The 13,317-nt window shown below is 30.9% G+C and overlaps 1 protein-coding gene across 1 annotated transcript in view; it reads right to left on the bottom strand.

Moving 5' to 3' along the window:
• Positions 1-11,679, bottom strand: part of LOC143052548 (uncharacterized) — a 38,248-nt gene extending 26,569 nt beyond the window's left edge. Inside the window, exons 1-9 of the mRNA XM_076225605.1 lie at positions 11,603-11,679; positions 11,240-11,361; positions 10,423-10,524; positions 5,453-5,620; positions 4,488-4,626; positions 2,435-2,576; positions 1,916-1,976; positions 1,292-1,397; positions 197-288 (exon numbers count right to left, since the gene is read on the bottom strand). Coding sequence (XP_076081720.1) covers positions 197-288; positions 1,292-1,397; positions 1,916-1,976; positions 2,435-2,576; positions 4,488-4,626; positions 5,453-5,620; positions 10,423-10,524; positions 11,240-11,361; positions 11,603-11,645 — 975 coding nt within the window. The 5' untranslated portion in view covers positions 11,646-11,679. The remainder of the gene's footprint in view (positions 1-196; positions 289-1,291; positions 1,398-1,915; positions 1,977-2,434; positions 2,577-4,487; positions 4,627-5,452; positions 5,621-10,422; positions 10,525-11,239; positions 11,362-11,602) is intronic.
• Positions 11,680-13,317: the final 1,638 nt, after the last annotated feature.

Here is a 13,317-nt window from a genome sequence, read left to right on the forward strand (position 1 = left end):
ACATTAAGTAATTGAAATATTTAACGACAGTTCACATTCAAATGTGTTTTTTATATTTTTTTTATGCTACCCATATTGAACAGTTAACCCTTATTCGAGATTGTGCATCAAAAGGTGTCAGTAGTCTATACTCTTTATAGAAGTTGTGTTACTAATCATCTGAGATTTATTTATTTATTATTCAATTGTTACTTACGTATTTGTTGTACAACATAACACTGGCCATATCAAAGTATCCAAAGGTTTTGGATTCCATTGGTTCAACCTCATTATATCCACTTATTTTTTCTGTAATATAAATACTTGGTTTGATGATAAACAATAATTTTACATTTCAACAAATGGATGTTATGAAGCCTAAATTCAAATGCATACTACATTTGAAAGTGAAATGGTATAAGCTATTGAAAAAGGTAAATAGTTTATCCTTAAAATATATTCCTTCATACCTTATTATTTCAATTAGAAATGTGCCTGACAAATAGATATAAGAAGATGTGGTATGTACTTGCCAATGAGACAACTCTATATCCAAGTCACAATTTATAAAAGTAAACCATTATAGGTCAAAGTACGGTCTTCAACACGGAACCTTGGTTCACACCGAACAGCAAGCTATAAAGGGGCTCCAAAAAATGACTAGTGTAAAACCATTCAAACGGGACAACCAACGGTCTAATCTTTACATAAACAAGAAACGAAAAACACATAAACCAAATCAACAATCGACAACTACTGAACATCAGATTCCTGACTTAGGACAATTGCAGCGGGTTTAAACGTTTTAATGGTACCAAACCTTCACTCTCATCTAAAACAATAGTGTAATATCACAACATAGAAAGACACACTACAAAATATCAATTGAAGTGGTTTAACTCACTAAGCTCCATTATAAATAAGAAGATGTTGTGTGATTGCCAATGAGAAAACTTTCCCAAAGAGACCAAATGACACAGAAATTAACAACTATAGATTACAGTATGGCCTACAACAATAAACAAAGCCCACCCCGCACATTTAGCTTTAAAAGGTCCCGAAATGACAAATGAAAAACAATTTAAACAAGAAAAACAACGACCAAAAATATTTTTTAAAACGAAAAAATAAATATGAAACACAGACACATAGGACGACAACCACTGAATTACAGGCTCCTGACTTGGAATAGGCACTTACATACAGAATATGGCACAATTACACAAATTGTTGATAGTGAACAAATAATATTTGAAAATATTTTTGCAGTTCATCAAAAACAAGAGATTCGATGTGTATAAAAGATATCTACCTGGTTCAATGTTCTCCTCGTTAACTCTCAAATAGACATCACGTAGTGGACTTTTCTGTTCGTGATGAAGACCAATCGCATGCCCAAGTTCATGAATACACGTTACCTTAAATTAAAAAATACACCAAATTACCAAAACTCCAGGAAACAGAATGCTAATAATTTACATCTTCACTTGCGACACGAAATAAACATTTAGTAAGTAAGTTCACACATCCAGCGAATCCATATAAAGGAATAGAGCTCTACACAAAATAAATTGTTGTCGTTTCATAAAAACGAAAGCAGCGTGGTAAGTTACGTGTATGCGTTTTTGTTTTCACCTTGATATATTTTGATAGTATGTTGTAGCAATTCTTGGAGAAAATTGGCCGCAAAGGTTTTTATTTTATTATTTTGCATATTACAATTAAACTTCAGTTCCTTCGGTTAAACATTTGTTAGTTATGTAATTAAGAATTAGCTAAATATAGATTTACTTCTTCTTACTTTTTTCTATGATGCGCTATAATGAATATGTAGCGAAATAAACATGAAATCTTCTACCCTGTTGTTGAAGAATCAAGTCATCCTGCATAAACTCAAAGATGTCAAGAAATATGAAGGAGATTGCTGTATACTTACACCTTTACAACATGAAATTTTCTGACCGTCCATCTTCATATTTCCAACATGTGACCAGCATCTAACAGATAAAAAAGCATTGATTCTACATATGTGCTTTAATTGACATAATTAACATCCCATTGTTCAAAGAATTTTTTTCTCACACTTTTGATTGTAGTGTTAAAATACAAAAGAAAACGTATTTTTCATTTTTAATTGCTTTTTTGTTTGTTCTTTTGTTGTTGTTTTTTTTTTTTGGGGGGGGGGGGGGGTCGTCTAACTAGAAGAGTGTGCGCTAGAACCAACAACAAATTTTGCGTATATTGCACACTGTTGAAATTATACATGCAGATAGTTTTTAAACATTTTTGTTAGCTCACAAGGGCATTAAAACATTTCATTATTATTATTGTAATTTCATTTGGAATCAAATTGAGTAAGATATCTACGCGTGTATAAATTGCTACCAATTTTTCATACATTCATTATTTGCAATTGTTGTTGATGGAAAAGTCGGTGTTTATTGTTTAATCTTACCCCTTTTTCTCAACATGTATTAGATAATTATCATGGTCTAACGAATATTGTTGACTAGTAGTTGATGTCCAGGGAACAAATCGGATACAACTCCAGTAATGGAATCTACTTTTAGCTCTAATCTTGGACATTACGTTAGACTCTACAATAAAATATTTGTTATATGGTCATTTTTACAAATTTACTGATTGCAAAAGTATTAATTATTCGAAATACCAAAGATGTTCTTATCCCAGGCATAGATAACCTTAATCGTATTTGGCACAACTTTTTGGGAATTTTGGGTCACCAATACTCTTCAACTTTGTACTTGCTTGGCTTTATAAATAATTTGATATGAGCGTCACTGGTGAGTCTTAAGAAGACGAAACGCACGTCTGGCGTACTAAATTGCAATCCTGGTACCTTTGATAACTATTTACACCACTAGGTCGATGTCACTGCTGGTGGACTTTCGTCCCCGAGAGTATCACTAGTCCAGTAAGTCAACATTTCGGTGTTGACATGAATATCAATAATGTGGTATTTTATATAAATTTCCTGTTTACAAACTTTGAATTTTTCGAAAAACTAAGGATTTTCTTATCCCTGGCATAGATCACCTTAGCCGTATTTGGCACAACTGTTTGGAATTTTGGATCCTCAATGCTCTTCAACTTTGTACTTGTTTGGCTTTATAAATATTTTGATATGAGCGTCACTGATGAGTCTTATGTAGACGAAACGCGCGTCTGGTGTACTTAATTATAATCCTGGTACCTTTGATAACTACTTTAACTTTAATCTTTGTTTGACTATCTAACTATTCTGATCTGAGTGTCACTGATGAGTCTTATATACACGAAACACGCGTCTGGCGTATTGAATTATACGCCTGGTACCTTTGATAACTATTATGTCAAAATGAAAAATACCATAAAACAAATAACGATAGACAAAAACAAATGAAACCATCGGGGTTTTTTTTACCAACAAAAGGAAAGATTCCCGGATTTTTTCTATGTAATATAAAAGAAGAAAGAAACAATGAATTTTTTTTTCGATTTGCCCAAAAAGTTGTTCCTTTGGATTAGTAATTTTGAACAGCCTTGCTCCATTCCACAAACTGACAATACCATGACAAACCCAACTACAGGCTCTAAAGAGCCTGTGTCGCTCACTTTGGTCTATGTGAATATTAAACAAAGGAAGCAGATGGATTCATGACAAATTGTGTTTTGGTGATGGTGATGTGTTTGTACATCTTACTTTACTAAACAGTCTTGCTTGCTTACAATTATCTCTATCTATAATGAACTTGGCCCAGTAGTTTCAGTGGAAAATGTTAATAAAAATTTACAAATTTTATGAAAATTGTTAAAAATTGACTATAAAGGACAATTACTCCTTAGGGGGTCAATTGACAATTTCGGTCATGATGACTTATTTGTAAATCTTACTTTGCTGAACATTATTGCTGTTTACAGTTTATCTCTATCTATAATAATATTCAAGATAATAACCAAAAACAGCAAAATGTCCTTAAAATTACCGATTCAGGGCAGCAACCAAACAGCGGATTGTCTGATTCATCTGAAAATTTCAGGGAAGATAGATCTTGACCTAATAATCAATTTTACCCCATGTCAGATTTTCTCTTAATGCTTTGGTTTTTTAGTAATAAGCCAAAAACTGCATTTTACCCCTATGTTCTATTTTTAGCCATGGCGGCCATCTTGGTTGGTTGGCTGGGTCACCGGATACATTTTAAAAACTAGATACCCCAAAGATGATTGTGGCCAAGTTTGGTTTAATTTGGCTCAATAGTTTCAGAGGAGAAGATTTTTTTAAAAGTTAACGACGACGGACGTTATTTACCTCATATAGCTGATGTGTTTCCCTCGGTTTTGGTTTGTTACCCGGGTTTGTTTTTGCTTAATCGATATATTACTATTGAACAGTGGCATACAACTGTTGCCTTAATTTTTCATGTGTTAATAATAAAAAACAAACATGAAAAATTTTGGCATAAACATTAATTTTATCGCAATACACAACCAAAGTAACAACAAACCTTCAATTGTGTCTGTAAATGTATAAGGAATAATTCCTTTATCCCAGTACTTATCAGAATCTTCAATGGCGAGTCTCTTTGTTCTACTTGTCTTCTTTGGCCATTTATTTTTGGAAGATTGTCCAACCTGATAATATTTCTGAAATGAAATGTTTCAGTCATTATAAAAGAGTGTTATCGGTTAAACTCATAATTCATCGCCTCTTTCCTACTCCCCTACCAACTTCAAAAACGCCAAAAAAGGAAAACATGTAATCAAATAGCATCAAAGATCAACAAAAACATCAACTTGGGGGAAAAAATAAGACAAAATGTTTCCTTTTACACAAAATCGTCCACCTTTTGTGTTGTATTCGATATTTATTTACAGCCATTAAAGGAAATTACATGCAGTGATTGAATTAAAAATTTTAAAAAACGTTTTGACATGAACCAAAAAAATCAATAACAAAATCGGAAATTATAATATAATATAATATAATCCGATAACATATAATAGCACCATATTCTTTTCATTAGGTAGCAATGAGAATTTAAAATATACAAAAATGCAGTTAAGGTTCCCAATTGAAATATGATATTGGAACTATAAACATCTTTTTAAGATATCATACATGCATAATATGATGTCTAAAAATTTAAACTTGAATATAATCTAACTGCTAATAATTCTGATTGTTACATTGACTGATTTGACGCCACCTTACGCACATTAGCCTTTTTAATGTGGTGGTGATCAGTTTCATTGATGGAGGATGTTGCATTAATCTGTTCCAGGAGAGACCCACACCATCCATAATTTTTTAGGAAAACTAACAGTTTCAGCAAATAAAGATTGAGAGTCGAGAGCACCTCGGTGTTGACAGGCTAGTGATACAGTCCGCCTACTTAGACCATTTGTTAATTGAGGTCCTTTTTATAACTCTGATATTATTGAATGAGTATAAAACATATTGCGAACATACTTCATAGTGTTTAGCATCATACGATTCTTTAACGTTGTCTGGATCGTCTCCCTTCTCCCTCGCTAATTTTCTTTGTTCCTGGTAATCTAAATATTTCTCTTCTTCCCTCTGTAATTCAAATTCGTATCCAGACGTTTCATCATTTTCCTCCTTTGCTTTAACTTCTTCCTGTCATATAGTGAAACAAAGAATGTGTTTTAATTTCTTCATTTTTGTCCATGATTTCTGAGGAGAATTCAAATTATCTAATAGATGTTGCCTGTCCGAGTTTTGGTCAACAATTGCCTTTTGAAATGTTCTTACCAAACGATTTTTCCGCAAACCTTATCGTTCAAATAATAAGAATGCATATTCTCATCATCAACAAAAATACAGAATTTTAATAAAATTTTGATTCGTTTATTTTTTCATTCTAATATTTCAAAGCTTAATGACAATCGTTTAATTCAAATACTATGTTCGTTAATTTCTTTTTTAATCTATTTTGTTTGTTACCCCGATTTTGTTTTTTTGTCCATGGATTTATGAGCGGTATACTACTGTTGCCTTTATTGTATCTGGGATTATCTGTCTACAATCGATGAATCGTTTCCAAACAAAAATAAGTTTTAAAAAATTACAAACATATCATAAATATGGCCGCTAGTTTTTTTTTCAATTGAATTTATTCCTATTTGTATGTCGAGGCCTTCTATATCCGACTATATGGTATCGGTTCTCGTTGTTGAAGGCCATAAAGTTGCCTTTAATTGATTACATCCACTTTATTTGAACTAAGGTGGATAGTTGTATCATTTGCAACCATACCAGATCTCCTTTTTATAAGTATAGGTTTTTTAATATATTTTTTTATGTATTTATGTATTCATATTTGTACAGATTTTATTGGGATAGTGAATAATTAAGTTCTGAAAAAATCAGTAACTAATGTCTAACAGTTGGATAACAAACCGTAACACAGTGTTGTTAGCCACCGTTAATCTTTATAAAAAAAATCTGTTCCGCTGTCCATGTGGCAATTAATATATTGATTGAAATTTACATATTTGACATTTTAATTGACAATTCTCGTCATAGGAAAGGAGGAAAAAAGAAACCAAAACATGATTTATATCCTATGCTGATGAATCAAAACGAATTTACATATGTATCAGTGATCGTACATCGTCAGATGTCGTTGACTGGTAACGGGTGAATAAAAAGGGAATCTCTTCAGACTTTGAACATAATAATATAAAGCAATTTTATTAAAATCGCTTTTTTCTATATACTATGTTCGTTATTGTATTTATTGGGAAACAAAACAGTTTAAAATAAATATTCATACCTTTTTTTTTAGCCTACTTTTAATAATACAATTTCGAATAAAGAAATTTCAAAGGTAAAAAATGTATTTATAATTATACTCTTTACATGTCATAGCAGGAATTAAACTTTTCATAGATTGGTGAATACTTAGGTATTATGAATATTTTAATTACAGTCGTTCTCTTAAATCTATGCAATTATCGAAGTAATTATCAGTTTCTTTAAAAAGACTTCAATATATTGAATAACATTCTATTTGTTTGCTTAAAAAAGATTACAGATTAAAGACCACTGTTTGTGGAGGTTTCGTCCCAGCGTATCACTAACCCAGTAGTCAGCAATTTAAAGAAAATGTGTTGGCGTGATATATGTTTATTTGGTCTTTATCTAAAAATGGTTGTTTATGAAATGGTATATTCCTTAAAAAAATTGTTTTTTTTTTCTACACCATGCATATATTGCACAAGCCGTATTCAATTTTATGAATTTTTGGTTTTTAATGCTATTTAACTTTGTATATGATTCGACCATCCGACTGGTTTGATTCGAGGTTCACTATTCAATCTTATCAAAACAAAACAAAAAGTGTGTGGCATCCCGAATTATAAATCTGGTATCTTTGATTAGTTTAGACTACACGTTCGAAGCTCCAGTGAAATGCACAAACTGAAGATTTAAGAATGTATTTTTTTTTAGGCTCCTCATAATTACTGATTTTTTTTTTAATTTAGTACAATTTTCTCTAAATGCAGACCACTTTTTCAATCACTTGAATTCGAAAATCAATACTATATAAAAACATATATTCACTAGTCAGGATTCTTCCAGACGTAGGCAATACAATATTTGGATGAACCATATTTATGAACCATACCAGTTTTAGATCTCCTTATTCTTGCTTTTTTAGTCCGGCAACCTATCACAATTGCCAAACTATGTTTTAAGAAAGGATAAATATAGATTTTTTTGAAGGATTTTGATAATTGACACTGAGAGAACTCTACAATACCACAATGTTACATTGCTTGACTTATTCCTATTACAAAAACAAGGACCATTTCCCAAGTCTATTGTCTAGAAAGTCCACTTTCAATACACCCGATAACAAGATCGAAACTCGGTTCATTCAGCGATAGTACAATAATAATGCAATGATGGAGTACAATTGAACAACACCGGTTGTCTCAGTATATAATTTTCTACTGACAGTCTAAACGTTAGTACGCAATTTTATTATTAAAGAAAGGCGACAGATACAAAATGAATATTGAGACTTGTAAATAGTAAAAAAACTGACAATGCCATGGTAAAAAAAACCTGGTCAATACTTCTCATTTCAGATACTTCATATAAACGAATACATGACTAAAAGGGTATGTTTAACGACCTTCACATTATTTTCCTCTATCTGCTTAATCAAAATGTTCAAAATATTGGACATTCCATTGAATTATGCCTATACCATATCTATTTTCTTGGTAAACTATATACTTTTCTGATACAAATTCTATTTGTGAATAATGCACTTCAAGCATTCACTTAGGGGGAGCAACCATTATCTTCAAAATGGGGGGGGGGGGAATAGTTTTTTTCTCATTCAGATTTTTTTCCGAGCATAGCGCTTACATTTCTTTTAAGTTTGTCGATGCTATCAATCACATCAGTTAAGTTAAATACTACAAGATATGGGAAAAATCTGGATCAGAATAATTTTTTTTGTCATTTGCTAGACCAGATTTATTTTGATTGGCATATTTGGGATCAGAATATTTGTTTTAGGGAGAAACAAACCATAAACTCCCCCTAAAAGTTAAAAGGTTGATCCCTTATTCCTTCGCATATCTATTATAATGATTTCTCCTTGTATTTATGGTTCTTCGCACTTAATCACAACCAAACTTTAACAGACGGACAGGATAACAAGATCGAAACTCGGTTCATTCAGCGATAGTACAATAATAATGCAATGATGGAGTACAATTGAACAACACCAGTTGTCTCAGTATATAATTTTCTACTGACAGTCTAAACGTTTTTACGCAATTTTATTATTAAAGAAAGGCGACAGATACAAAAAGAATATTGAGACTTGTAAATAGTAAAGAAAATGACAATGCCATGGTAAAAAAAACCTGGTCAATACTTCTCATTTCAGATACTTCATATAAACGAATACATGACTAAAAGGGTATGTTTAACGACCTATTTTGATTGGCACATTTTGGATCAGAATATTTGTTTTAGGGAGAAACAAACCATAAACTCCCCTAAAAGTTAAAAGGTTGATCCCTTATTCCTTCGCATATCTATTATAATGATTTCTCCTTGTATTTATGGTTCTTCACACTTAATCACAACCAAACTTTAACAGACGGACATATAAATACAAAACTTTTGGTACAATTGAAATTAAAATGTTTGCAAAGGTTTGTGTTTTTTCACGTTATACGCAAACAAAGAATGAAATTAAATAAAAAACAAAGGTATGGCGCTAAAACGCTTTCGTAGATTACCACTTGGAAGTAAACGAATTTGAATCTCAAACGGTCACTTGATCTTAACATCATTTGAAAAGGCTGAAACTAAAAAAAAATGTTTTGTCCTTTTAAGTTGTTTAGAATAATAATAATACTAATTTATAAAGTGTCACATAGTTGTCTACAGATTTTTATACAGAGTATATAAAATACATTGCACAATAATGAAATAAGACAAATACTCAGCCTAGAAAGGCATATGAGACACTATATATACAAATATATATCTTTTTAACAAATACAAATTGAAAAACATAGTAAAATGTTAAAAATGTTTAAAATTACCCGGATATTTCAAATCATTAAGTTCATATTCCGATAAACAGCTAAACAGTCTAAATATCAACTGAACAGATGTACTGCAAGTGAATTGCCTAAACAGTACTGAATTAATCACAGAGAACTTGATTTTGACGACTTGGATACAGAACATTGTTATTAATATAGTGCTGAGTCTTTAAGCGCTGTTGGTACCAAATTGGCCGTTGCAGATTATCTAAATAGTGCCTTGCATTAAAAAGAGAGTTAATTTCAAAACGGATCAAATAACTATAAAATATTTTAAAACAATGATTCACTACATTATGAGATTTCCTTGAGCAACAAAAACCTCCTACACATAAACTTATTCTTCAGGGGTATACTGATCTAACCCTGTATAAACAAGTTTTGTAATGTTTATATAAAAAAAGAAGATGTGGTATGATTACCAATGCGAAAAGTCTCCACAAGAAACAAAAATGACACAGAAATTTACAACTTATGTCAGTTTTGAATCTGATATAAACATAACAAGACTTTTACAGTCTTCTTCATAGACAATCGTATAAGAAACTTATCAACGATGCCAGGTTTATAACCGAAAGTGGTCAGTGTAACATTTATTTACTGTTTTCGACCTTTGCATAATTATAAATTTTGGCACTTGAAGTTACGCTGCTGTTATAATACCAGATATAAGGATATAATCCCCCTATACCACTTCTATTTTTGAAGGACATTTCTCATTGAAACATATATATTATTATTTGTAAAAGGTCTATTGATATATTATACTGTTACATATACGAGAGTGAACAATTTTGGTCCAAAAGGCACAGACCTTCTTTCTGATTAAAGCATTACCTCTAATTCTTCTTCTTCTTCAAACGCCTCTCGACTTTGCCCAACTGGTCCCATGATTTTATAATATCTCGATACTGCTTTAAAACCTATTCCATTCGGAGCCTGTTTAAAGAGAAAATTAAATTAAAACACAATGTTAAATATCATTCAAATAATATTTTATTTTTGTATTCTTAATTAGCTTTAGAAAACATTTGAATATTCTTATCAATATGAGAAACATGGTTGTCTAATTTTTGAGATAAAAATTGAGGAAAAGTATTTCCTAACATCATTATAACACTGTTAACGTAATGTGTCCGTTTCGGTGTTGTTTTAATTTAAGGGACCTAAACTCCATGTCTATTTGTGATATGAACATTCATCATAGTATACACTGTAGCCGCATGAAACAAGTAGGCTACATCGTGTAAATCTAAATTCATTTTATATGAGTAATTATCAATTTAATAAAAGGATCTCTTATTGTCACTAACCTAAACAATATTTTTAAAATGTATATGCTACAAAGCAAGAGAAATTCGAATTCATACTGATGTTTCTTAAATCAAAGTCATTTTGACTATGGTGGATTATTGTCGTCTTAGAATACCAGATCATCTTATTTAATACTGATTCAATAACTATATGAAGGCCCATATCGTTAGTGTTTGTCCGGAGAGCGTAATGCATGGTCTTTGTAATAACTAATACTCGTCGTGAACCATTTAAAAATTAAAGTACTAGTTCTGATCTTTAAATTTTGTTCTTATCCTTACTTTAAAAATTGGTTAAGAGATTTACGTTTTTTAACAATTATAAAAAGTTTAGTACTTACCATGTCTGTAATTTCTGCAAATGTAGCATACCAACCAACTTGGAATAGTACAAGTAATCTTATTAGTTGGAAACTGTTCATTTGCATTGCACCTTCTTGTATGTGGAAAAATTCAATATCCTCTGAAAAACATTACGTTTATGAAGATGTCTTTTCACTAAATAATGTTTTAATTTGTTTATCTATCCGAAATTTACAAACAGATCCACGGGATCACAGTAGTTCAAGGTTAAATAAAAACAGATGATTTTTTAATCCAGTTTATCTTTTGATTTTTATTAAAATATGTATTTTCTTTTTGTTGAAAATGAATACAAATTGTGTTCTGTCGATGAAACGTGAATTTTAAATGTTTGAACTTACCATGTGTTTCTTCGCATTTACATGTCTCCGATAGTTGTGTCATGAGACTCTGGTCCTCTCCTTTTTGTGAAACAACACCAAACAATTAACCAGTCAACAAACCTATAAACAAAATCAAAATTAATTCCGGGCGTTTATTACTTCGCTTCAAACAATATTGACCATACAATATTGAATCTATAGACGACTTCCCTTTATAATTATATCGTTAAGTTACAATATTGTAACCGACCATAAACTAAATGAAAATATTAATGAGCAATAGGTTATAAAAATTTTCATATTATAAGAATATCATTGTATACCTGGTTGAAACTAGACTACGTAAATTAATATTTTCTCATTATATTTTTAAAGACGAATCTAGTTGGTAATTTTACAAATAATAGAGGAAATTCACAATGTGTTTTTTTTTTTTTTTTTTGCACCAAAACAATTTTATCATATAGGTTAATGAAACCTTATTTGGTAATACTGTTCAATGTGGTCTTATTTTTCCCAAGCTCGCTTTCAATCAACGCAAATAAAGATATATTTAGAACATAATAAATACTAAGTAAATGCAAGTAATATGACCTGTGATATTTTGGATAAGGTACGTTTCAAGCTTCAATCAAGATGTCAACATCTCCCTTTTTCTCTCACGTTGTTCTGAAACTGCTGTGTCCTCCCTTTGATTTATTTTTATATTTTACGCCTCTAGTTTTTTACTGTGATGATTGTTTTGCCTATATATGTTATTGTTTATTTGTAACATTGCTTATTTTGTAAAATATCTTAAATTGTAGTTTTGTATAATAACTGAATGGAATAGATGATAGAAAATTCACTGATTTTGACTTGGGAGTTTATAAACTGAAGGAAATAATTTAGAAGGAAATTTTTCACAACATTCACTTCTTAAATTCATGATTTTGTTTTTATAGAATCATTTTATGAACATAACTCATTTTTCGCTTTGGTTTCAAATTACTTCGATTTCACAGTAATATTCAAAAATTGATTTATAAAAGATAAAAAGAATTTGTTTTTTTTTCAAAAACAATTATTTGTTTTGTAGTATGAATAATGGACACAGTAATTAAAAAATAGATATCGGATTGTTTTCTTTTTTTTTGTAGGAAACGAGGCCCCGGGTTTCAATTCATGTTGTAGAGGATTACTAAGACATTATGGATGATTAGAATGCGCGTCTCTTTTCTTTGTCATTTCATTTCAATCGGCAAATATTTGTAAGTTCGCACGGACCTATTATTATAACAAATCGTTAATTATAAGCCTGGTATCTTTGATGAGTTTGTTCTTTTTATATTTTTATATCGATGATATTTAGATCCACATACAAATATTCTTGTTCTGATATTTTAATCATTTCGGGAAGTTTTGTCTAATCATAATGGTGAAAACAATTATACTACAAGTCATCTTAACTTTGACACTTATGATGTTGGTCAATTCTCTACAGCACGAAGATTATTTCAATGTTATGCCAGGCCTACCTCCTGGAAATGAATATTTGATAGGCGTCGAATATGCGGAGAGTAGTATACGTTGTGCCTCCTTGTGTGGAATAACCTCTACCTGTATGACGGCAGTTCTCAATTCTACAACAATGATGTGTGGATTGTATCGTCAATCTCAGCCAACATCTGCAAACAATACTTTATCTCAAGATGCAGTTCTGATCCTACAAAAAGGTAAAATTAAGATATGTT

This window comes from Mytilus galloprovincialis, chromosome 1 (genome assembly GCF_965363235.1).
Source record: "Mytilus galloprovincialis chromosome 1, xbMytGall1.hap1.1, whole genome shotgun sequence".
Classification (NCBI taxonomy): domain Eukaryota; kingdom Metazoa; phylum Mollusca; class Bivalvia; order Mytilida; family Mytilidae; genus Mytilus; species Mytilus galloprovincialis.